At 35.2% G+C, this 27,769-nt stretch overlaps 1 protein-coding gene, 1 non-coding gene and 1 pseudogene across 7 annotated transcripts in view; 1 reads left to right on the top strand and 2 right to left on the bottom strand.

The window, feature by feature from the left end:
• Positions 1 to 2,970: 2,970 nt before the first annotated feature.
• LRCH2 (leucine rich repeats and calponin homology domain containing 2) overlaps positions 2,971 to 27,769 on the bottom strand; it is a 102,953-nt gene continuing 78,154 nt past the window's right edge. For 2 of the 6 annotated variants that reach the window (XM_025983885.2, XM_025983882.2), the window contains 6 exons: positions 26,935 to 26,985; positions 23,853 to 23,910; positions 22,972 to 23,084; positions 22,653 to 22,790; positions 22,387 to 22,464; positions 2,971 to 5,673 (listed from right to left, as the gene is read on the bottom strand). In XM_025983885.2, the coding sequence (XP_025839670.1) occupies positions 5,554 to 5,673; positions 22,387 to 22,464; positions 22,653 to 22,790; positions 22,972 to 23,084; positions 23,853 to 23,910; positions 26,935 to 26,985 (558 nt within the window). In that variant the 3' untranslated portion in view covers positions 2,971 to 5,553. Of the gene's footprint in view, positions 5,674 to 22,386; positions 22,465 to 22,652; positions 22,791 to 22,971; positions 23,085 to 23,462; positions 23,662 to 23,852; positions 23,911 to 26,934; positions 26,986 to 27,769 lie in introns of those variants that run through there. The other 4 variants (XM_072744575.1, XM_025983884.2, XR_011998280.1 and 1 more) reach the window with 3 other exon arrangements.
• LOC112908434 (transcription factor BTF3 pseudogene) lies at positions 7,552 to 8,099 on the top strand (annotated as a pseudogene).
• On the bottom strand, positions 26,468 to 26,596 carry LOC112908458 (small nucleolar RNA SNORA35). The gene has a single exon (XR_003232934.1). It is a non-coding gene; the product is annotated as a small nucleolar RNA SNORA35 (small nucleolar RNA).

Here is a 27,769-nt window from a genome sequence, read left to right on the forward strand (position 1 = left end):
TGCACATGAGAAAATGCTCTGCATCACTTGCCATCAGGGAAATACAAATCAAAACCACAATGAGATACCACCTCACACCAGTGAGAATGGGGAAAATTAACAAGGCAGGAAACAACAAATGTTGGAGAGGATGCGGAGAAAAGGGAACCCTCTTACACTGTTGGTGGGAATGTGAACTGGTGCAGCCACTCTGGAAAACTGTGTGGAGGTTCCTCAAAGAGTTAAAAATAGACCTGCCCTACAACCCAGCAATTGCACTGTTGGGGATTTACCCCAAAGATTCAGATGCAATGAAACATCGGGACACCTGCACCCCGATGTTTCTAGCAGCAATGGCCACAATAGCCAAAATGTGGAAGGAGCCTCGGTGTCCATCGAAAGATGAATGGATAAAGAAGATGTGGTTTATGTATACAATGGAATATTACTCAGCAATTAGAAACGACAAATACCCACCATTTGCTTCTACGTGGATGGAACTGGAGGGTATTATGCTGAGTGAAGTAAGTCAATCGGAGGACAAACAGTGTATGTTCTCATTCATTTGGGGAATATGAATAGTAGTGAAAGGGAATATAAAGGAAGGGAAAAGAAATGTTGGGAAATATCAGGAAGGGAGACAGAACATAAAGACTCCTAACTCGGGGAAACGAACTAGGGGTGGTGGAAGGGGAGGAGGGCGGGTGTTGGAGGGGAATGGGTGACGGGCACTGAGGTGGACACTTGACGGGATGAGCACTGGGTGTTTTTCTGTATGTTGGTAAATTGAACACCAATAAAAATTAATTAAAAAATAAAAATAAAAAAAAAATTAAAAAGTTTAAAAAAAAAAGAAATGCAGAATCTCAAAGCCCGTCCTTGAACTGTTGAATCAACTGGGGTCCGGAACTTACTGGTCAGTAAGGTCATCTAGGTGATCCATATGCATATTAAAGTTTAAGAATCGGACGCGCCTGGGTGGCTTCAGCTGTTGAGTGTCTGCCTTTGGCTCAAGGTGTGATGCCGGGTTCTTGGGATCTAGTCCCAGATCGGGCTCCCTCCATGGAGCCTGCTTCTCCTTCTGCCTGTGTCTCTCATAAATAAATAAAATCTTTTAAAAAATGTTTAAGAATCACTGTCTATAGTATAATTTTTACTTCATAAATTATACAGCATTACTTTTTTATTTCTTTGCATCAGAAGTGACTGAGATATCTGAACAAAGTTCTAGAAAATTCAATTTGCTATGTGAAAAATCTATTTCTATTTATATATTTGCATCTGTATGTATCAAATATATTTCTCACTTATTTAGGTAGACACTTGATGGATATTAATGGCATACAATAAAAATAATTTTTCCTAAAGTGGCAGGGTAATAAAAATTATGTATTTGAGAATCAAAGAAAATAGTTTATAATAGTTTCTTCCAATTTTTTAAAAGATCACATTTTAAATAATCTTCTCAGGGCGCCTGGGTGGCTCGATCTGTTAAGTGTCTGCCTTCCACTCAGATCATGATCCCAGGATACTGGGATCAAACCTCCATCAGGCTGCCTGCATCAGGCTCCCAGCTCCAGGAGCAGCCTGCTTCTCCTTTTCCCTCTGCCTGCCACTCCCCCTGCTTATATTCTTTCTCTGTCAAATTAATAAATAAATTTATTATTTTCTTTAAAAAAAAAAGAATTTTCTCTTTTTACAAATTACGGTAACTTCAAATGATTCAATCAGCAACTTCCCATCCAAATCTACTGATGTCAGAATTCTCATAACTTCTAAAAACTCGGGATCCCTGGGTGGCGCAGCGGTTTGGCGCCTGCCTTTGGCCCAGGGCGCGATCCTGGAGACCCGGGATCGAATCCCACATGGGGCTCCCGGTGCATGGAGCCTGCTTCTCCCTCTGCCTGTGTCTCTGCCTCTCTCTCTCTCTGTGACTATCATAAATAAATAAAAATTAAAAAAAAAAAAACTCCTAAAAACTCTAAATTTTCCAATGCAGTTAACACTCTCCTTTGCTAGAACAGCTGAAGCCTTGCATAAAACACACACACACACACACACACACACACATTCTGTGGAAATTCTAAGCTATTTAAGCACCATAAATATAGGGATTTTTTTTTCATGTTTTAAAATGCAGAAATAGAAGAGATTATGCTTTAAGGAACAGAAGAGATCTAGGCATTTCCAAATTAATTTAATATATGGTAATGTATCAAAGGGAACCCAGGGTCTTAGAGCACTCTGGATACTGAGATAGATTCCTGACAACTTTAGAACCATTCCATGTACAACATCAAAATTTACTAAAGCAAATAAAAATTCAAAATTCTGTGATAAACTTAGAGTACTTTTCAAACAACTTATGCCAAATATTTACTTACGTATTTCTTTAAATCTGAGACTTTAGGGTGAGTAACTATAAAACAGGGGCAATATAATCTTTAATAATATTTACCTGAATAAACCTTCCACTTTTAGGATGCATAACAATTATGAATAAATGACATTTTAATAAAATATATGAAATTTTTAAAAACTAGAATTGCTTGAAAATGTAAGATTATTTTTTAATCAAATTGCTTAAGGGTATTTCAATACTATACCTCACACTAAAATCTACAATACAAATAATCACAATTTGACCTATCCTATCTTTTATTTTATGTAAAGGCTTATCTGACACATATACAAAAAGTCTAACTTACACAAAGGTGATTTCTTTTGTGAAGATATCTTAGGAAATTATGTGGTTTTTTTTTTTAAAGAAAACGTTATCTACTGCAAATAATATGATGTAAAGAGAATCTGGACTCAAACAACTTACGTGGAATATCCTCTTGAAGTCTATTTTTCCATAGTAGAGAATATAGACACAAGCTATCAAATACCTAGAAAAGATGGATGCTGTGATGTTGAGAGAAGAGGTAGAGAGGGAGAAAAGAAATCTCAGACTTTAATTTTTTCATTCAACTTTATCCACAGTTTGCATCGGTAATATACATTTAGTGTTCCATTTATTTTTAAATGCATCGGAAAATCAATTATGATAGATCTGTGACCAATACAAAGATTTCTGAATTCTTCAAAAAACTCACTTAGAAAAGTCAATAAACTAGCATTCTGTAGAGATAATTATTAAACAAATGGTAATGCATTTTTACTCCTTATTTCAATTCTAACATATCCAACAACACTTCTTTCTTGTGCCATACAATAATAAAATTTAGCAGATTTTAGCTATCTACTACATTCTTTAGGGCCTAATAAAATATTTCAGTTTAATTATTTAACCCTCTTCAAATCACAAATCCAATTCAAATAATTATAATAATTCTTAATTCAATAATTGGTGAAGCAAATATAAAATAACCATAAAAACCATTTAGAATAAAACTTACACTTATTTAAAAACTACTAAAAGAAATACATCAGAGCCTTGATAAAAGAAACTGACTTAGAAGTGGTATTGCCTTCTGGCATTACAGTAAATAAACTGACATGATATGGACTTCAGATGAACCCATCTTAAGTCAAATTTTTTTTTGCAGTAAGAATGCTATAGTAAGATTCTGCTGTATTTACCCTTTAAAATAATAACTGACAAGTAAGTGAAATGCAATAAGGAAATGGCCTATAATTTCACTAATATTTCAATGATATGAAACAGGAAAACTTGTAAATTAACACCTAGCTTGATTAATAAGAGGACTCCCACAGCATGATAACTATGAAAGCAATATGAATGATTGCTGTAGCTTTTACTGGTCACTTTATTTGTAACATTGTCAAATTTCTACAATAAAAACTAACAACTTAAGATATTTATTTGCCATTTCTTACCTTTATTACCCAAGTTTTCACTAGGGAGACTGATTATGCCAATGAAGTTTTTTTTAGATCCAACTGAAAAATAGTAACTAATTAGCTCAAATATTTAAAGTAATAAATTACTAATAATTTAATTTTTAAACCTTATAGTCATAAGAAGCTTTAATTCTTTAAAAGCTCCAAATTCACACTTGGGGAATATAAAGAACACATCTGTATTCTAATGCCAAAATGTAATAATATGGCTTCAGGCCAACTGATCAAAAAAAGTTGAGATGCTCCTAAACCAAACCTTACTACCATTTGGCACACTAGTTTTTACCTTTTATATATACCCTTTGAAATTCCCAGGCCAACACTTTTAATAAGTTGCATCCATATTAAGAGGTAACAAGTGCAAATAATCACATATTTAAGATATGGTACTTGCTTGGCTACTACAAAAGTAATTATACTAAGGTTCTTCTATAGCAAACTGAGTTATTCATTACAGTAATGTTTTTGAAAAATTCCTGCACTACTACCAACATAAATTTATCCCTCTCCAAATTAAACAAGGACTTGGTAACATAGTATACTTATGAAAATATTTATAGAATGGTCTGTTTAATTCAACATATTGTTAATTAAGGATCATAAGATTTACAGGATCCACAGATGGCCAAATTTCAAATAAAAACCTACTCTTCAATTGCTGCTGTCTTAATCTCAATAAAACTAATGGCAGCACACTGACATAATGTTACTGAAAATCAAGACATAAACCCAAACTTTGGCAGTTTAATCAAAATGTCCTTGATAATTAGTACTTTGCTACTTCTCAAAAACCTTACTGCTTTGTGTAACATTTTCAATACAGAAATAAAATACTCTTCAAATAATACATTTTAAAAGATGATTATGTTTTGCAAAATTAAATAGCATAAATTAAGCATATTAACATTGGAGTTTTTTTGACAACATGACATAACCAATTTAAGGAAAACTGCAATGGACTAAATAAAAAATCACAAATGTCACAATGTGAGGTACATTTAAATCCTCACATATTACTGACCTTACAAAATCTACTAAAATATTTTAAAGTTCAATTGATTCCATTAATACATAAAAAGAAATTGCAAAAATGCTTAAGACTATATAAGAGTCATCAATTACACAGGCACTTCACATGTAAACAATCTACAGTACAACTGAAAATATTTTGGCACCAACCTATAATACTAAAAGAATTTAATATAAAGCCAGAGTTCTGCATTTTCTACTCATTTTTTTTCTAGAAAACTAAGACCAAAGATTGAAGAAACTGTGTATAAACTAGAATTAGAAGTGTATTAAATAACTCAAATATAGAATAGTTTTAAATCGGTAAAAAAATGATTACCTCATCCAGGTGCTTACTAGTATGCTATGATATAAAAAATTAAACCTAATGTGATTATTAAATTGAAACCACATTTTAAATTTAGTATCAATCTGGTTTTTGAAAAATAATCAAGGTTATCAACTGACTTAGTAAAAAGAGAATTTGAATTTAATTGAAAAGTCTTAAGTTAATCCAGTTTTCCCCAAAAAGAAGTTTGGGCAATTCTTAATTTAATTTTGATGTTTTAACATAATTTTTTTAAAACCTAAGGCTTGACCTAACAAAATTATTTTTGATTAGACGTTATCATGAATTTGAGATATTTGAAATCACTTCAAATAAAAGCAACTATACACTTATAATTTTGAAATGTTACATCAAGCTGTAGAAAGCTGAGATGCCTTGGTTGTAGGTAATTCAAGAAGAGCCTGAACTGTGACACCGACTTTCACAAGACCTCTCTCTTCCAAAATATGATGAGGCAAACAAAGTCTTTCCTGAAAAACAAAATAAATGATATCAGAACATTTGTTTTTTAATAGTGCAGTAAAGCTAAGACAAACCAGAACTGGATTTTTAAAACATTTCTTATAAAACTTCAAGCAAAAACTGTATGATTCTAATTAAATTAAATTCTAATTTTTTTATTCTTTTATTGAGGTGTAATTGACATATAACATTATATTGGTTTGAGATGTAAAACGTAATGATTTGGAATATGTATACAGTATAATGCAAAATGACCACCACAGTAAATCATAGTACCATCACCATACAAAGTTAACTTTTAAGATTTATTCTCTTGGCAACTCTAAGTATATTCTACAATATTACTGACTATAGTCACTCTGTGGGACATTATATCTCTGTGACTTATTTATTTTATAATTGAAAGTTTGTACCTCATCAGCCCCCATCACCTGATTTCACCTAATCTCCTCTGGCAAACACCATTCTGTTCTCTGTATCTATGATGTACATTTTATTTTGTTTGTTCATTTGGGGTTTTTTAAGACTGCATATGTAAGTGAAAACATACAAGATTTCTTTCTCTCTGTCTGACTTAATTTGCTTATCATAATTTTCTCAAGGTCCATCCATGTCACAAATGGTAAGATTTCATTCTTTTTATGGCTGAGTAGTATTCCATTGTATATATACCACATCTGTATCCATTCATCAGTTGATGAGACACTTAGGTTGCTTCAATATCCTGGCTACTGTAAATAATGCCACAATGAACATAGGGGTGCAAATGTCCCTTTGAATGGGTATTTTTATTTTCTTTGGATAAACACTCAGAAGTAGAATTGCTACATCTTATGATATTTCTATCTTTAATTTTTTGAGCAACCCACATACTGTTTTAGATAATGGCTGTACCAATTTACATTCCCACCAACAAGGCATGAGGGTTCCCTTTTCTCCACACCCTCACCAATATTTTGTCTTTTTGATGATAGCCATTCTAACAGATGTGAAGTGATATCTCATTGTGTAAATTCTACTTCTAAAATGTCTGTTTCAATAAATTTTTATGGTATGGGATTCTATTTTACAAGCTGTGTTTTCATCTGAGGTTGATCTAATCCATATAATAAGCAAATATTTTAAAGTGAGACAGTCCTGCTAGATGTTCCCTGGGCTCTTGTGTTGAAGTAGAAAGAGCACTACATTTCCAGCCAGGACATCTAAGGGCCATGCAATATGAAGTACTAAAGGTACTAAAATTCCCTGAGATTCAGTTTCTTTATCCTGAACACGACTGTGTGAGAAACAAAGTGAATAGTCAAGAGGTAGAAGTGCTTTGTAAACTCTTCAGTCCTGTACAAAATTGTCTGCTCTGGTTTGTTCATTCTACCAGTTCTCAGGATCCATAGTCTCTGATATATGAAGAGATTCACTACTTCTTTTGTCTTTAGTTTACTTCTCTCCAGCTTCTAGTGATGCTTTTTTGCTTGTAGTTCCAGGGATCTAGAATTTCATAAATAACAACACCTCCCCTTACAAGGACATCATGTGTCATTTGAGCTTCACAATTCTATAAAAAGTTTAAAAGCAGGGACACCTGGGTGGCTTAGCGGTTGAGCATCTGCCTTTAGCTCAGGGCCTGATCCAGGGTCTAGGGATCAAGTCCTGCATCGGGTTCCCTATGGAGAGCCTGATTCTCCCTCTGCCTGTGTCTCTGCCTCTCTCTGTTGTCTCTCATGAGTAAATAAAATCTTTAAAAAGAAAATAAAAGTTTAAAAGCAACTCTGGCCTCTAGCTGCCATCTTGCATCCCCGCATGTGTGCGCCTAACCTCAGCTGGTCCGCCCGAGACCCTCTGAGTGCCAACCCTAGTCCCCTGCGCAGTCCCATTTGTGCTCCAACAAGATGAAAGAAACTATTATGAACCAGGAGAAACTTGCCAAACTGCAAGCACAAGTGCGCATTGGTGGGAAAGGAACTGCTCGCTGAAAGAAGAAGGTGGTTCACAGAACAGCTACAGCAGATGATAAAAAACTTGAGTTTTCCTTAAAGAAGTTAGGGGTAAACAATATCTTTGGTATTGAAGAAGTGAATATGTTCACAAACCAAGAACAGTGATCCATTTTAACAACTCTAAAGTTCAGGCATCGCTGGCAGCGAACACTTTCACCATTACAGGCCATGCTGAGACAAAGCAGCTGACAGAAATGCTACCCAGTATCTTAAACCAGCTTGGTGCAGACAGTCTGACTAGTTTAAAAAGACTCGCTGAAGCTCTGCCCAAACAATCCGTGGATGGAAAAGCACCACTGGCTACTGGAGAGGATGATGATGATGAAGTTCCAGATCTTGTGGAGAATTTTGATGAAGCTTCCAAGAATGAAGCAAACTGAATTGAGTCAACTTCTGAAGAAGATAAAACTTGAAGAAGTTATTGGGAGCTGCTATTTTATATTATGACTGCTTTTTAAAATTTTGTTCGTGGGTCTGATAAAATCTAGATCTCTAGTATTTTTAAGCCCAAGCCCCTTGGACACTGCAGCTCTTTTCAGTTTTTGCTTATACACAATTCATTCTTAGCAGCTAATTAAGCTGAAGAAGCCTGGGAATAAAGTTTGAAATAAGGTTAATAAAGTTTAAAAAAAATAAATAAATGAAAGCAACTCTGCATTAGGTTTCATTAGCCTTCACTGATCCTACTCTAACATTCTTTCCTTTTTTCTTCTTTTTTGTAAGTAATCTCTACTCCTAACATGGGGCTTGAACTCACAACACCAAGATCAAGTGTCACATGCTCTACCAACTAAGCTAGCCAGATGTCCCTTTCCTAATATTCTTAATGTTTTCAAGGGTTCTTTCTTCACCCTCTTCTCTTGTATACTGTATCTTCTCTTTGGTATTCTCAAAGCTTTATCAAAACATGAAAGTTTGCATACATGTGCATATCATCAAATAAATTTGGTAGCTATTTCTGAAGAAGTGATGCAATCCACTGCTTCAGTTGGGACACCCATTCATCTTAGGAAAATAAGCTACTAATGGATAAAGTGAATAGCAAACAGGCCACCTATAGGTCCTGTTTTTTAACTGTATTATACTTGGTTAGCACAGTATTTTACAAATCTAGAAACATTACATTTTTTCTTAAGATTTTATTTATTTGAAAGAGAGAGTAGGGGTGAGGGGGAAGCAGAGGGAAAGGCAGAGAAAGAATCCCAAGCAGATTCTCCCGCTGAGTGGGGAGCCCCATGCAGGACTAGATCTCATGACCCTGAGATCATGACCTGAGCTGAAATTAAGAATCAGATGTTTGACTGAACCGCCCAGGTGTCCCAAAATTATATATGTATTTTTAAATCCACTGTTTCTAGAAATATGGGAAGGTTTGGCAAGACTGGGCTCCTATTCCCAAACACTAACAACTATATTCTCATCCTGATAACTTTTGAATCTTTATTTCCTGCCATGATCTCTTTACTCTGCTATGAATACAAAAAAGAATGTGATATAACCAAATGGATGTCTAACAAAAATACCAAAATCAATATATCCAAAACAGAATTACTCCATCACTATATTAACTTTTCCTTTTATATTCTATACCTCAGTCGGTAATACACTATTCAATCTCTTTCAACATAAACCTGAGAATCAATAATCCTTTTTTTAAAGATTTTATTTATTTATTCATGAGAGACATAGAGAGAGAGAGGCAGAGACATAGGCAGAGAGAGAAGCAGGCTCCATGCAGGAAACCCGACGTGGGACTCGATCCCGGACTCCAGGATCACGCCCTGGACCAAAGGCAGACGCTCAACCACTGAGCCACCCAGGCATCCTTCAATAATCTTTTTTTCTTCATGATTCTGATAAACCATTCACCAAAGATTACTGATAATATCCCATTAATCAGAAGCATTCTCAAAAAACTATCTTATCTGTATTTTCACAACATTTGTTGCCCTCCTACTGTTTTATTTATTCATATAACCACTAAAATGTTAGAAAAAAAAAAAAAGGTTTCAAATCAATGACCTCAGCTTCCACCTTAGAAACCAAAAAAAGAAAAATTAAACCAATGGGAAGCAGAAAGAAAGAACAAATATAGTTGAAAGAGGAAAACAATAAAATAAAAACAAGAAAAAAACAGAAAAAATACCAGTGAAATGAAGCATTAGTTCATTGAGAAAATTACTAAAAATTCATAAACCTCTAGCTAGGTTAATCAGGAAAAAAAAGAGAAAATATACAAATTACCAATATTAGGAATAGGAGAAATAACATCACTAGAGTCTACAAATACTAAGGTGATAAGAATGGGACATTTAAACTTTATAGGAATAATTTCGACAAACTATGTGAAATAGACAAATTCTTTGAAAAATAGTATACCAAAGTTCATGTAAGAAGAAATAGAAAACCGGAATAGACCTATATCTATTAAAGAAATTAAAACTGTAGTTAAAATTAACCTCTCCACAGGGGCACCTAGGTGGTTCAGCGGTTGAGTGTCTGCCTTTAGCTTAGGTTGTGATCCCGGGATCCTGGGATCAAGTTCCACATCAGGCTCCCTCCTTCTGCCTATGTCTCTGACTCTCTCTGTGTCTCTCATGAATAAATAAATAAAATCTTTAAAAAGAATAAAAGAAAAAAAACCTTCCCACAATTAAAACTCCTGGCCCAAATGGATTCATTAAAGAATTTGACTAAATATTTTAAAAGGAAATAATATTAATTCTACACAAAATCGAGTTAAGTGAAGAGCAGGGAATAATTCTTAACCTTTTCCATGAGGTCAAGATTACCTTGACACTAAAAGCCAGGCAAAGATGTTAAAATAAAACTAAAGACCAGTATCCCCATGAACATAGATGCAAAAAGTCTAAACAAAAGTTTAGCAGACTGATTTCAACAATATAAAAACAACAAAATCTATGATGACCAAGGTTTATCCCATGAATCCAAGTTTGAGTTAATATCTGAAAATCAACCAAGGTAAATCACAATATTGTAAAAGAAAAAATATGTAGTAGTTGTAGAAAAATCATTTGACAAAATTCAGCATCCACTGCTGATAAGAACACTTAGCAACTAGGAATAGAGAGAAATTTTCTCAAGCTGATATAGTTCATCACTAAAAAACACAACAGCTAACATTTGCAAATCATGTATCTCATAAAGTACTTCTCTCTGGATTATATTAAAAACACTTATAATTCAATAATAAAAAAGTGAATAATTCAATTAACAAATGGACACAGGATTTGAAAAGACATTTCTCCAAAGAATATATATAAATAGTCAATAAGCACATGAAAATATGTCCAACATCATTAGCCATTAGGGAAATGCTAATTAAAACCACAATGAGATACCTACCACGTCATACCACTAGGTTGGCTAGAATCAAAAAAGGAAAACAATAATTACGGGTTTTTTAAAAAGATTTTATTTATTCACGAGAGGCACAGAGAGAAGGGCAGACAGGCGGAGGGAGAAGTGGGCTCCCTCCAGGGAGAGCCTGATGTGAGACTCAATCCCTGGGCCTGGGATCATGCCCTGAGCCGAAGGCAGATGCTCAATTGCTGTGCCACCCAGGCGTCCCAACAAGAATTATTGTTGATGAGAATGTGGACAAATTAGAATCCTCAACCACTGCTGGTGGAAATGTAAATTGTCAAATAATTTGGCAGTTCCTCAAAGATAAACATAGAGTGACCATATAACCACCTAGCAATTCCATTCCTAGGTATGTAACAAAGAAAGCTGAAACAAGTGTTCAAAAAAAAAATGTATTCATGAGTGTTCATAGCAGCATTATTGATACTAAACAATGAGTGAAAACACCCCAAATGTCCATCAACTTATGAATTATAAATAAAATGAGGTATATACATACAATAAAATATTCAGACATAAATAGAATTGAAGTGCTACTTTATGCTACAACATGGATGAACCTTGAAAACATTACACAAAATGAAAAAAGCAGACACAAAAGATCCCATACTGTATGACTTAACTTATATGCAACGTCTAGAATAAGCAAATCCATAGAAACAAAACAGCAGGGGGAATGGGAAGGGAGACTACTAATGGGTAAGAGGTTTCTGGGGTAATAAAAATATTCTAGGGGAGGAACAAAGATGGCAGAGTATGAGGAGGACCTTAGGCTTGCCTCACTGCTAAAACACAGCGAGATAAATATCAAATCATTCTGAATATCCAAGAAATAGATCTGAGGACTGACAGAACAAACTGCACAACCAAAGGGAGAGAGGAGACCACATCATGGAAGGTTGAAGGTGTGGATATGTGGTTTGGGGGAGAAAAGGATCTTGAGTGCTGCAGAATGGAGGGAACCCTGGTCACAGAGAGAGGTGAGAGAGAGAGTGGAATGCACAGGGGATCACACAAAGAAAACACTTCCCCAAAGCCACTGACAGGGAAAAGGAGAGGGGCTGATTTTCAGGACATTTTGCAATCAGTGGGGCTCAAATACTGGAGTTCTAGAGGTCTGTGGCATGGCTGATATAAAGCCTTGGTGGCACTACAGTGCTACGGTAGAGAACACAAGCAACTAACCTGGGGGCAGACTTTATAATCTGTGGTTCCTCTTCTTGGAGTACATCTGAGACAACTGCCATTGCCGCTCCAGGGACAAAGGAGCAGACAAGCATCATTTCCCTCCCTTGACCCTCTCTCAGCCTAGGTGCTAAGACACCTTGATAAGGGCAACTAACCAGGACACTGGCTCTTTAGTGCATCTTGCTTCAAACCCCACACACCTGCACTCTGGTGCGAGTGCCCTTCTGGGTCAAACCTGCATCAATCCCAGCCTGGCGAGACCTTCCCCCAGACGACCAGCACAGGTCCCCTCCACGCCCAGTTCCTACAGTTTGGAGGTTTAAAAATCAGCTGACGTGTCTGGGATGGAGTCCAAAGTACACTGCTGCGCCAGGAGGGCAAGCAACCTAGACACAATGTGAAAAAAGCAATCTGAAAAATACCTAGGACACAGGAGGAGAAACTATACTCTTCTGGGAGAGCTTCTCTGACAGCAGCAATCAAGAACTCCCTTCTCTGGGGAAAACGGAGCTGACTAGTACCATTTCCTGCCCCTACCCCTCAGCATAAACTAACTTCAATAAACACCACAATGCCAACAATGGCTGCCTAAACTGCTGACACCAAGCCCTGTTGCCACGTGCACTTCTGGTACTGCTTTTCTAGGACAACTGTGCCTGAGAACCAGAGCAGAAGGTTCTCAGCAAGAAAACCAGCACAAACCCCCACATGCACTATATATACTGACCATCAACTTGTACAAAGCTTTAGCTTTAGTGGAAATAGCATCAGGTCTCTTACCAAGTGGACCAGAACACTACACAGGAGAAGAAACTGCAGAGGTCTGATCTGACAGAGCGGCCATAACACAGCAGCAGAGTGCATGCAGCATACACCAGAGACACTTCCTGAAGAACCAGGCCCTGTACATTATATGAACTCTTCTTCATAAAGCTATTAATCTCAAGAAGCAGAAAGGATAACAGGCTTTCCTAACACAGAAAAAAAGACAAAAGATCTAGACAAAATGCCAAGATGGAAGAATTCATCCTAAAAGAATGAACAAGAAAACGTCAGAGCCAGGGATCAAATTGAAATAGATATTAAGTAATATGCCTGATCCAGAATATAAAGTGATAATCATAAGAATACTAGCTGGGCTTGAGAATAGCACAGAAGATATCAGGGAGGCCCTTACCATGGAGATGAAAGAGCTTAAAACCAGTCAGGCCAAAATGAAAACTGAAATAATAGATTCAAAACCAACTGGTGTAATGACCACAAGGATGGAAGAAGCAGAAGAACAAACAAGTGATATATGACAGTGAAAAATAATGAAGCCAATGAAAATAAGGTAAGAAATATCTTGGATCATGAAAGTATATGAGGGAAACTCAGTGACTCCATAAAATGTAATAACATTCATATCAGAGAGTCCCAGAAGAAGAAGACAGAGAAAAAGGGGTACAAAGTTTATTAGAAAATTATAGCTGAAAATGTCCCTAAGCTAGAGAAGATAACAGTCCCAGGAGGCACAGAGAACTCCTATCAAAATCAACAAAAGCAGGGGTGCCCAGGTGGCTCAGTCAGTTAAGTGTCCAACTGTTGGTTTTGGCTCAGGTCATGATCTCAGGGTCAGGAGATTGAGCACCACGCTGGGTGCAATGCTCAGCACAGAGTCTGCTGGAAGTTCTCTCCCTCTCCGACTACCTCCCCCTCTACTCTACCTCTCTGCTCAAATAAATAAATAAATGCTTTTAAAAATATCAACAAAAGCAAGCCAACATCTTGTCATATCACAGTTAAATTTGCAAAAATACAGAGATAAAGAAAAAAATCCTAAAAGCAGCAAGACAAAAGAAGTCTCTAACTTATAAGGGAAGACTAATAAAGTTAGCAACAGATCCATCCATAGAAATTTGGCAGCCAGAGAAAGGTGGCATGATATATTCAAAGTGCTGAATGGGAAATAGCTGCAGCAAAGAATACTCTATCCAACAAGGCTATCAATTAGAATAGAAGGAGATACAAAGAGTTTCCTAGAAAAACAAAAAATAGGAGTTTGTGACCACCAAACCAGCCCTTCAAGAAATATTAAAGGGGATTCTGAGTGGGAAAGAAAGACAAAAAGCAACAAGAAAAGAACAATCTCAAAAAAAAAGAACAATCTCCAGAAACAATGAAAAAATAAGTAATAAAATGACACTAAATTCATATCTATCAATAATTACTCTGAATGTAAATGGACTAAATGCTTCAATCAAAAGACAGAGGGTGTCAGAATGGATAAAAAACAACACCCATCTGTATCCTACTTACAAAAGACTCATTTTAGACCTAAAGACACCAACAGATTGAAAGTGAGGGGATGGAGAAATACTGACCATGGAAACGGATGCCAAAAGAAAGCCAGAGTAGCAATACTTATATCAAAATAACTAGATTCCAAACCAAAGACTGTAATAAGAGATGAAGAAAGGCACTATGTCATAATAAAGGGATCTATCCAACAAGATCTAGCAACTGTAAATATCTATGTCTCCAACTTGGGAGCACCTAAATATGTAAATTGATTAAGGAACTCATAATATAATAATAGTAGGGGACTTTAACACCCCACTTACAGCAATGGACACATAATCTAAAAAGAAACTCAACAAGGAAACTGCCTTTGAATTACACACTGGAACAGATGGACATAACAGATCGAGTGCACATGGGACATTCTCCAGAACAGATCACATATTAGGTCACAAATCAGGCCTCACGAAGTACAAAAAGATTAACATCATACCATGCATACTTTCAGACCACAACACTTTGAAACTTGAAGTGAACCACAAGAAAAAATTTGGAGAGAGCACAAATACATGGAGGGTAAAGAAAAACCTACCTCATTCTTCAATGAATGGGTCAACCAGAGAATTTAAAAAGAAATTAATAAAACACATGGAAACCAATGAAAATGCAAATAGAATGGTCCAATACCCTTAGGATGCAGCAAAAGTGGTCATAAGAGGGAAGTATATAGCAATACAGGCCTTTTTAAGAAGAAAGAAAAATCTCAAATATGCAATCTAAGGCTCTACCTAAAGGAGCTAGAAAAAGAGCAATAAATGAAGTCTAAAGGAAACGGATGGGAAATATCAAAGATTAAGGCAGAAATAAATGATACAGAAACTAAAAAAAAAACAATAAATAGAAGAGATCAGTGCAACCAGGAGCTGGTTCATTCCTTAGCCAGACTTATCAAAAAGAAAAAAGACCCAAATAAGTAAGATCATGAATAAGAGAGAAGAAATCACAACACCACAGAAAGAAAATTATAAGAGAATATTATCAAAAATTATATACCAACAAAACAAGTAATTTGGAAGAAGTGATATATTCTTAGAACATATAAACTGCCAAAACTGAAACAGAATAGAAAACTTGAACCATGACCAGCAAAGAAATTGAATCAATGACCAAAAATCTCCCAACAAACAAAAATCCAGGGCCAGATAGCTCCACAGGTGAATTCTAACAAACATTTAAAGACTTAATACCTATTCTTTTCAAACTATTCAAAAAAAATAGAAATGGAAGGAAAACTTTCAAAATCATTCTACAAAGCCAGCATTACCTTGATTCCAAAACTAGATTAAGACCTCACAGAAAAGGGGGAACTCCAGGCCAATATCTCTGATGAGAAATCCTCACCAAAATACTAGCAAATCAAATCCAACAGTACATTAAAAGAATCATTCACCATGATCAAGTGGGATTTATTCCTGGGTTCCAAGAGTGGTTCAATAGTAGCAAATCAATCGATGTGATGCAACACATAAATAAAAGAAAGGATAAGAACCATATTACCCGGGGATCCCTTGGTGGCTCAGCGGTTTAGCGCCTGCCTTCGGAGCAGAGCGTGATCCTGGAGTCCCGGGATCAAGTTCCATGTCGGGCTCCCTGCATGGAGCCTGCTTCTCCCTCTGCCTGTGTCTCTACCTCATTCTCTGTGTGTCTCTCATGAATAAATAAATAAAATCTTTAAAAAAAAGAACCATATTACCCTGTCACTAGATGCAGAAAGAACACTTGACAAAGTATCACATCCTTTCATGAAAAACCCTCAACAAAGAGGGATAGAATGAACATCTGTAAACATCATAAAGGCCATCTACTGAAAACCCACATTGAATATCATCCTCAATGGGGAAGAACTGAGAACTTTTCCTCTACAGTAAGAAAAAAGACAAGGATGTCTGTCGACTCTCATCACTGTTAATACTAGGAGTCCTAGCCTCAGCAATCAGACAGCAAAAAGAAATAAAAGGCATCCAAATCATCACGGCAGAAGTTAAACTTTCACAATGTGCAGATGACATGATAGTATATATAGAAAACCCGATGGAATCTACCAAAAAATTGCTAGAATTGATACATTAATTCAGTAAAGTTGCAGGATATAAAACCAATGTACAAAAATCTGCTGCAATTCTATATACCATTAATGAAGCAACAGAAAGAGAAAGCAAGGAATCAATCCCATTTACAAATGCACCAAGAACCATAAGATACCTAGGAATAAATCCAACCAAAGTGGTAAAGATCTGTACTCTGAAAACTATGAAACACTGATGAAAGAAATTGAAGACAACACAAAGAAATGGGAAAACATTCCATGCCCATGGATTGGAAGAATAAATACTGTTAAGATGTCTATCCTACCCAAAGTGATCTACACAATTGCATTGATTGAATGCAATCCCTATCAAAATACCACCAGTAATTTTCAGAGCTAGAACAAATAATCCAAAAATTTGTACTGAATCAGAAAAGACCCCGAATAGCCAAAGCAATCTTATAAAGGAAAAGTAAAGCTGGAAGCATCACAATTCCAGACTTGAAGTTATATTACAAACCTATAGTGATCAAAACAGTATAGTACTGGCACAAAAACAGACACATAAATCAATGGAACAAAATAGAAAATGCAGAAATTGGGACACCTGAGTGGCTCAGTGGTTGAGCATCTGCCTTCAGCTCAGAGGGGGATCCCAGAGCTCTGGGATTGGGTCCCGCATCGGGCTCCTTGCATGGACCCTGTTTCTCCCTCTGCCTGTGTCTCTGCCTCTCTCTCTGTGTCTCTCATGAATAAATAAAATCTTAAAAAAAAAAGAAATGGGAAAATGGACCCACAATTATATGGTCAAGTAATCTTTGACAAAGCAGGAAAAAATATCCAATGGAAAATAGTCTCTTCAACAAATGGTATTGTGAAAACTGGACTGCAACATGCATAAAAAGAATGAAATGGGACTTTTTTACACCTTACACAAAAAGAAATTCAAAATGTAATAAAGACCTAAATGTGAGACGGGAAACCATCAAAATCCTAGAGGAGAACACTGGCAGTAACCTCTCTGGCATTGGCTGTAGCAACTTCTTACCAGGTATGTGTCCTGAAGCAAGGGAAAACAAAAACGAAAGTAAACTATTGGGACTTCATCAATATAAAAAGCTTCTGCACAGCGAAGGAAACAATCAACAAAACTAAAAGGCAACCTTCAGAATGGGAGAAGATATTTACAAATGGCATATCTGATAAAGGGCTAGTATACAAAATCTATAAAGAACTTATAGAACTCGGGATACCTGGGTGGTTCAGCAGTTGGGTGTTTGCCTTCACTCAGGGTGTAATCCCCATTTGGGGATCGAATCCCACATCAGGCTCCCTGTGAGGAGCCTGCTTCTCCCTCTGTCTGTGTCTCTACCTCTCTCTATGTCTCTCATAAATAAAATCTAAAAAAAAAAAAAAAACTTATAGAACTCAACATCAAAAAAAAAAAAACAAGGAATTCAGTTAAAAAATGGGCAACAGACATGAAGAGGCATTTCTCCAAAGAAGACATCGAGATGGCTAACAGACACATGAAAAGATGCTCAACATCACTCATCATCAGAGAAACACAAATCAAAAGTACAATAAGATAACAGCTCACACCTGTCAGAATGGCTAAGATTAATAGCACAGGAGACAAGAGATGTTGGTGAGGACACAGAGAAAGGGGAATCCTCTTACACTGTTAGTGGGAATGCAAACTGGTGCAGCTACTCTGGAAAACACTATGGAGATTCCTCAAAAAGTTAAAAATAGTACTATCCTGCAAACCAGCAACTGAACTACAGGTATTTACCCCAAAGGATACAAAAATACTGATTTGAAGGTATACATGCAATGTTTATAGCAGCATTATCAACTATAGACAAATTATGGAAAGAACCCAAATGTCCATCCACTAATGAATGGATAAAGAAGTGTTATATATACACAATGGAATATTACCCATAAAAAAGAATGAAATCTTGCCATTTGCAAGGACATGGATGGAGCTAGGGAGAATTATGGTAAACAAAATAAGTCAGTTAGAGAAAGATAAATACCATGTAATTTCATTCATATATGGAATTTAAGAAATGTAACAGATGAACATAGGGGGAAAAAGAGAGGCAAAACATAAAACAGACTCTTAATTATAAAGAACATACCGAGGGTTGCTGGAGAGGAGGTGGGTAGGCAGATGAGTATTAAGGAAGGCACATGTTGTAATAAGCACTGGGTGTTGTATAGAAGTGATGAATCATTAAATCCTACACCTGAGGGGCGTCTGGGTGGCTCAGTGGTTGAGTGTCTGACTTTGGCCCAGGTGGCGATCCTGGGGGCCTGGAATCAAATCCAGCATCAGGCTTCCTGTGGGGAGCCTGCTTCTCCCTCTGTCTCTGTCTCTGCCTCTGTGTGTCTCTCATGAATTAATAAATAAAATCTTAGAAAAAAAATTTTGTGACCTTGAGTCATGCAAGAATTTCTTTGGTTTGACACCAAAAGCACAATCTTTAAAAATGATAAATTTTACTTCAAAAAATATAAAACTTGTGTTGTTTAGTACTCTAATGAGAATGAAAAAACAAGCCAAAGACTTATGCTACAATATTCATAATTCACACATCTGATAAAGGACTTTGTATCCATTCTTTGTAGAGAAATCTCAAACTCACTGACAAGAAAACAACCCAATTAAAAAATAGACAAATTATTAGAACATTTCATAAAGAAGTCATACAAATAGCAAATAAGCCCTTGAAAAGACAATATACATCATTAGTCTTCAGGGAAATGCAAATTAAAACCACACTGACAAACCAGTACATACCTATTAGAATGGCAAAATTTTTTTTAAAAAGCACTGACTATATTAAATGTTGTTGAGAATGTAGAGAAATTAGAACTCTCATACACTGCTGATAGGATATGAAATGGTACAATCACTTTGGGGAAGTTTTGTACTTTCTTATAATGTTAAGTACACACCTACCATATGTTCCAGTCACTCCTCTCCTGGATATCTACTCCAAATTAAAAAATGTATATATCTGAAGACTTTTATATAAATGTTCATAGTTGTCTTATTTGTCTAAGTGATCCCTAAAACTGGAAATAATCCAAATGGCCAATAAGAGTTCAATAGACCACAAATTGTGGTATATTCATACAATGAAATACTACTCAGCAATAAAAAGTAATGACCTATTTATATATGCAAGAACATTTTCAGTGAGTCTTTAAAACAATTTATACTGGGCAGCCCCAGTGGCGCAGCGGTTTAGCGCCACCTGCAGCCCAGGGTGTGATCCTGGAGACCGAGGATCGAGTCCCACATCGGGCTCCCTGCATGGAGCCTGCTTCTCCTGCCTGTGTCTCTGCCTCTCTCTCTCTCTCTGAATGAATAAATAAATAAATCTTAAAAAAAAATTATACTGAGTGTAAAAAGGCAGAAAATAATCATACATATTCTATCATTCCATTTATATAAAACTTTAGATAGAAAATACAAACTAAACTATATTAACAGAAAGCAGATTAATGGTTATCTTGGGAAGAAAGGATTGCAAAGGGACACAAGGAAAGTTTTGACGGTAAAGAACATGCAGATTATCTTGACTATGGTGATGATTTCATAATGTATGCATGTCAAAAAACACCTTATCTATATGGACTTTACTGAATGTCAATTATACCTCAAAAAACTATTAAATACAAAAAAATCTTAAAATGAAAAAATTGACTCTATTTACCATTTCTAAGTCAGGGAAAAAACAAACTGAAGCTAACAATTAAACTCTTCCACCACTGGCAGCAGCTGGAGAGTTTTGAAAATGGGAGTCGATAACTGGTCCTTCCATAGTTCCTTTTATGATAAGCATGGTGGGGCACTAATCCTTCTCTAAAACAAGCTAAGGAGAGATTAGAGTATACTAAGTAGGATAGTTTTCATAAGACCTTCCTCATTAATCCTCCATGCCTACTGTACCAAGAAGGTCTGGAGTATGCTACAATGCCTTTTTTTTTCCATGTAAACAAACAGAAATAGAGAATATCCAAGTTAGAGGAAATGTTCTGAAGTTAGACCACAGGAGTTCACAGCTTGGCTGCACCGTTTATTAAAGATGTGACCTTGGGGATCCCTGGGTGGCGCAGCGGTTTGGCGCCTGCCTTTGGCCCAGGGCGCGATCCTGGAGACCCGGGATCGAATCCCACGTCAGGCTCCCGGTGCATGGAACCTGCTTCTCCCTCTGCCTGTGTCTCTGCCTCTCTCTCTCTCTCTGTGACTATCATAAATAAATAAAACTTAAAAAAAAAAAAAAAAGAACTCTTTAAAAAAAAAAAAAAGATGTGACCTTGGACAAATTCCCTACTTTCTTTGTGCCTCAGTTTCCTCATTTGTAAAATGTGCATTCATTCAATGAATGTTTATTGAAAATGCCCCCCCCAAAAACTCTTAAAAATGGTCATCAAGAGGTCAATAGAGACCACAAATTGTGATATATTCATACAATGAAATACTACTCAGCAATAAAAAGTAATGACCTATTTATATATGCAAGAACATTTTCAGTGAGAAAAATGTATATAATACAATCACAACTAGAAAACAAACCTTCCTAATTTTTGTTTTCTCAATAAGAGATTAAGAGGACAAAAAAAGAAAGAACTAATATAAAAATGTTTAAGAGTTAAAATTTTAAAACACCATGTCAAGTATAGAGATGTAGTTAGAAAAGAATAGCGTGTAGTTTATAAATTACACTATAATTCAACTGATTCTCTCTCTATATATATTGTATTTATTCACTTGAGGAAAGAGGTCAAAGTGGAATCTGTAGATCAGATTACAATGACACAGGTAAAAAGAGCTAATCAAGCACAATTCTATAATAAAAGTATCAAATCAACACACTGTACACCAAACTTGTACGTTATGTGTTAATTATATCTCAATAAAAATAAATTTTTAAAAATAAAAGAGGAAAAAAGCACAACTATATTGTGATCTCTTAACAACACTACAAATCAACACACTGTACACCAAACTTGTACGTTATGTGTTAATTATATCTCAATAAAAATAAATTTTTAAAAATAAAAGAGGAAAAAAGCACAACTATATTGTGATCTCTTAACAACACTACAACCTCTCAATAGTCAATCATCTTGATGTTAGGCCTATTATGTTTTCTTAAAAAAGCAATATTTTAATTATTCGTATTCTTACACATTTATAATGTTGCTTTGTTAGTTTTCCAGTACTGTAATTATTATGTGAAACATAAGCCAATTCCTACAAGTTTTAGACAAAGTTTGTCTCTTGAGATATTACCATAATATGTTACTAAGATTTCCAATTTGACATTTTAAATAAAGTTTAAAATATAATTAACACTGAATGCAAATCTTCAATCTGAGTCTACCCATGAATTTACAAAGGAGTCCAAATGTCTTTCAGCAGGAAAAAATGAAAGTAGCAACTGCATCATGATAAGGTTTTAATATAGCCATTAGATCATGTTTATTCAGTGATATGGAATGAATGAATGAATACAGTTTATTCAGTATGATTATGGAATTTTTCCATATATGTACCTATTTTATAAATCACTTTAAAAGCAGCTTGCAAACATTCATTAGACAACTGCTATGACTAAAGTTAGAACTCAGTAAAAGGTACTAAGGGAAGGTATTGATTTTCATGTTCAGAAAGCATTATTCATTCTGATTGTGAAGAGGAACCCCAGTATGCACATAATAAATTAATATTTAAATGATCATTTTGTTAGAAAAATAACAGTTACCTGTGATACACCCAACTTTTTACAAGCATCAAGAAAATTTTCTACATTTCTTCGACATTTTGCCATGCTCAGTTTAGGCTGTAAAGTAAGGGGAAAAAGGCATTTTTCAGGCATATTTATACAGAAATTTATCAATACTAAAAATTAAATTTATTGAGGTATATTATTTAAAGACAGTTCCAAGAAGCTCTACCTCCCTTTAGAAAACTAACAAATTAAAAAAAAAAGAAAGAAAAGAAAACTAACAAATTGTAGACAAAACTTACCACTGCTGGTGATGGCACATGAATACTAGCTACAGAGCGTGGCCTTATGTGATTGGCTAAATGGCAAAGAACAACTCCATCCATCAGCGCAGCTCCAATGTCATCAGGCAAAATTACTTTTAACCTGGATTCAAGATTCTATAAAGAAATGGATATAAATCACAGATATCCTATAAATAGATATGCTACATATTTATATTACTAATCATTATATAATTCAAACTTTTAAAAAGCTTTGCAAATAAAATGCAGATACTTTGCGAATTTTCCAAGTTAAACCCATTTCACAAAGCAGATCTGTAAGGTCAAGCTCACTTACATTCCGAAGTTGTCGTATTTGTTCTCGTTCTTCCCGTAGATGTTCCATCTTTCTTCTCATTGTAAATCCAGGATCTGCTGCCCCATATTCCTGACGAGATGAGCGGCTAAAAGCTATAAAAAGAGAAAGTTCCTAGCTTATCACAAGGCTAATAGAAGACTCAACCAGTGGTGGGAAAAGAGGCATGATAATGAAGAATCAGTACAAAACTACATAAAACACTATTACTTATTAATACATTCTAAATATTTTTTCATAGATTATAATTGAAATCTACTTATCTGCACAATTGAAAGCAACAGGGAAGACAAGTGTAACGATTTCTACCACCTACATATGTTCTTATTTAAACATACTAGTTATTAAAAACTTATGATCCAGGTTAAAAATTATTATTGAACATAAATCTGCCTTTATTATATTTAAAGAAAAAGGAAATTATTCTTGAAGGTCAATACAGTTATTCAGGAATAAAAACTATAATTCAATACCTTGCCAAGTAACATGGATCCATTTTCTTTTGGGCTTGCCAAATGCGAAAAGATCCCTTTTTAAAACCACAATATAATGGAGTGCTACAATTTCAAACAGTGTTTGGTCTGCTGGCAGAGTGGTCATTCTAATAGCAGTCACAGTAGAGTGGAAATAAGACTGCAGTATATCTAAGGCAAAAAGCTGAGGTTTCAGGAGCTTGAAGGTAAAGAGGAAGAAAGAAATGGGGAACGGGAATTGGAAAGACAAATAAGGTTAAGAGAAAATTACTTTTAAGAGAGGGGAAAGAATCTATGTGTACTTAAAACTACGGAATCAATCCCACTTAAGCTGGAAAACGCTAGTTTCATATATAACCAAAAAAATTTACTTGCAGAATATGCACTTACCTGATCTAGGCTTCAAGCCAAAAGGACCATGTGAAAAACCATCAGTTCTATCATATTCCTAAAAAAAAAAAGAAAAGAAAAGAAATAAAACCACTTTTCTTTCAAAATAGACAAGACAGTTATTTATATCCATTCCAACTTTAGATGTATTTATTTGTTTCCATGATTGGTGGAATACAGAAAGGCAAACTGTATTTCAATTCAAATTGATACATTTCACTTTGAAAAAGTCTACAAATATTTGCTAATTGATCTGACTACATAAGCTTGCAAATACTTCCCTCTCCTAGTGTAAGGAAAAATAAAAATTACTGAATTACATAAAATAAATAGGTATTATTTTTTGAATGAAGAAGCAGATTAAAGCCTCCACAAAAATTAAATAAGCTTCAATGAAAAATAAATGGTTAGCAATATTTACTCAGTATCTACTAATGACTTGACATTTAGTAGATAATCTGAGACAAATCTGCATATTCACACTAATAGGGGATGATAGCTGATACTAATTATAAATTATCATCTCTTCTATTTGAATATACATTGTTTCGAAGTGCTTTCACACAGTGGTGTGCTGCTGAAAGAAATGGTATATTTTAAAAATCTGAGCTTGGAGTTAGAAAGCTTAGGCTAACTCTTGAGCAAAACATTTAATTTCTGTGACTATTTCTTCATACTTAAAATGGGGTGTTTGTTGTGAAGTAACTGAGATAACTAAAAGCACTTTGGAAATTGGGCTTGCCAAAGGCGAAAAGATCCCTTTCATAATTTCAGCAGTACCTTATTTAACATTTGCAATAGCTGTGAAGCAGCTGGCTTCAGTCACTTGTCTACCATTCACTGACTGGAGTCAATAAATGATTGAGATTTACTGATTGGGAAATGTTCCAATCTCTTTAGCTTGGTAAAGGTTACCAATCTCTTTAGCTACAAAATCATGAGGATAATACCTAGCTCAGGGGACTACTTTAGGTTCAAGTGTATAGACAAGCACTTTGTTAATAGTATAGTACTAGGAATAGGGTGGCTCAGTTAGTTAAGTGTCTCTTGATTTAAGGTCAGGTCTTGATCTCAGGGTTTTGAGTTCAGGCCTCGTGTTGGGTTCCATGCTGGGCATACAGACTACTTCAAAAATAAAAGAGTGGCTCAGTCAGTTAAGCATCTGCCTTCAGTTCAGGTCATGACCCCAGGTCCTGGGACCAAGTCCTGCATAGGGCTCCCTGCAGAGCAGGGAGTCTGCTTCTCCTTCTGCCCTTCCCTTCTACTTGTCATCTCTCTCTTTCTCTCAAGTAAACAAATAAAATATTTTTAAAAGTTTTTTAAATTAAAAAACAGTATAGTACTATACCAGGGGTGCCTGACTGGCTTAGTCAGCGGAGCATGAGACTCTTGATCTCAGTCAGGGTTGTGAATTCAAGCCCCATGTTGTGCATGGAGCCTACTGAAAAAAAATTTTTAATTAAATTTAAATTTAAAAAATAGTATAGTACTATACTGTTTTTTTTAAGATTTTACTTATTTATTCATAAGAGACACAGAGAGAGGCAGAGACATAGGCAAAGGGAGAAGCAGGCTCCCCATAGGGAGCCCAATGCAGAACTCTATCCGGGGACACTGAGATCACACCGTGAGCTGAAGGTAAATGCTTCACCACTGAGCCATCGAGGTGTCCCTATACTAATTGATTCTTTTATTTTTTTACCTTTTTTTTTTTTTACTAATTGATTTTTACCATTTTCTTTCACAGACGAGATGGAAGTAATCAGAATTTTGTTGATTCTCTAAATCTTCTGCTGATTAACATGTTATATGCAGTTCCAGTTGAATGTTAGCTGAGCCACCAAAACACTTGTTCATCACCCTATCCATCCACAAGCTCACAGTTTGTCTTCATTATATTGGTTAAAGCGTCATGAATTCCCCAAAACTTCACTTATCCAAATGTAAGCAAAATGTATTATTTGAGAAAACTGGCACTAATACTCTCCCCATGAGCACAGATCATAAAATCATAAGGCAACCAGGGAACTAGTCACTTATATGCTTACATTTATTATAACTGAAAGTAAAAGAAAGGATTAACAAGAGCATGCAACAAAGACTAATTTTAGGATATCTTAATTTATATTGCTTTCTAAAAGAATGCAAACAATTTTACTTCTCATATAAATAATTTAGGAACATGTTTATAAAGCTAATATCCAAATCCATTTAAAACTTTCATAATGCAACTCATCCAAAACAATAAACAAATGATCCTGGCTTTTAAAAAAATTAACACTGCCTATATAAAATGAAATACCTATCTATGTAATTAACTAAAGTTATATGGTGAATATGGATGATCCAAACATTTAGACAAAGTTCTGAATTCACCAAATGAATACAGAATTATTTATTACTAATGCCAACACACTTTTAGAACACTAAAGAAGGTAATATAAAATAGAAAAGATGCTGTTTCGAATTTTTAAAATTTATCTCTTGTTGTAAAGTAATCCATCTAACTAAATTAGAAGAATCAATCACCAGAGTATTTGGGTGAGATCTCACAAATGCGAACTTTCACCCACCCCTTCTCCCCATGTTCTCCCTTAGGTCTAAGATGCCAGTAAATGTGTACCCTTCTGTCGATAGGAACAACCCACCACAGGGAAGTTTCTCGTGGAAAAAGGAAGTTTCTCTTGCATTGCTTTCAGACCTAATTGGCTATGAGAAAAACCAAAGGCCATTGCACAATGCTGAAGTACTTCTTTCAAATTTAAAATTGCAAAGCCGTTCTTATCATTTATTTCAAAATATAGATGAATTATAAAACAAAAGAATTTTATAAAGTGAAGTCTTCTCTATGCTCTATAGGAATTTTCCACTAAGTAATTCAGGTGATATTATTATTATGAATATTTGTACAAAAGATGGTGTTCTTAGAATTTTTTATAGGCTAGATTTGTACAAATTAACCTACTGTGGATTTTTTAACATGGGTGAATAAATTATATTGTTTAAAAGAAAAAGAAAGATGAAGCTAGAGAGAAGAGACAAGGAAGAAACCTATGTAAACACATAAAAACAGAACTTGTACCTCAGATGATACTGGAGATTGTGGTGACATACTAGCATTATCACTGTCTTGCTAAAATAAAAAAATAAAAAGATGAAAGATGAAATTAAAATACAAATGATGATTTAGACATATAAAAGAAAAACCAAAAACTGTTTTGATCAACTGCTAAAGGAAGAATCTGGAAAATACTATCAACCACCTTGCCACTCAAAGTGTGGTCTGTGAACCAACAGCTTCAGCACCCTTTTGGAGTTGGTGAGAAATGCAGAATCTCAGGCCAACCCTACACCTGCTAAACCAGACTCTATACTTCAGTAAGGTCCCCAGGTGATTGATTCATAAGCACTTTAAGGTATTAGAAGCACTATCTATTCACATCAAATATTCCTATAAATCTATTTCCTTTAAAGAACACAAATGAAAAAAATCTTTCCATATTTCTTTTTTTTTTCTTTCCATATTTCTTAGGAGAGATTCACATGTTAGGATTAATTCCTGATGGGAAATGCCAATGGGATGGTACAATCCCATTGAGAGAGATACATGGAAGCATGCAAAAATTCCATCCCTCCAAGTAAGAACATTTTACCTGGGAAATTATGTGTATCTAATATAGGCTTAGAAATAATTAGAGAACTTAACTGCATAAAATAATATTAAACGATCCATGTTTTTTGAATGACTACTACCAACCAAATACAAAAATCTTCACATTTAACCTTGAATATGCATGCCACATAGGACATTCATTCAACATTCAATAAAAGATGATTGCTTACTATATGTCGACACTGTGCTAGACAACAGTGGAGTATTCAAATTGAGTAAAATATCATCCACTCAAGGATCTCTC

Source organism: Vulpes vulpes, chromosome X, assembly GCF_048418805.1.
Source record: "Vulpes vulpes isolate BD-2025 chromosome X, VulVul3, whole genome shotgun sequence".
In the NCBI taxonomy this organism is placed as follows: domain Eukaryota; kingdom Metazoa; phylum Chordata; class Mammalia; order Carnivora; family Canidae; genus Vulpes; species Vulpes vulpes.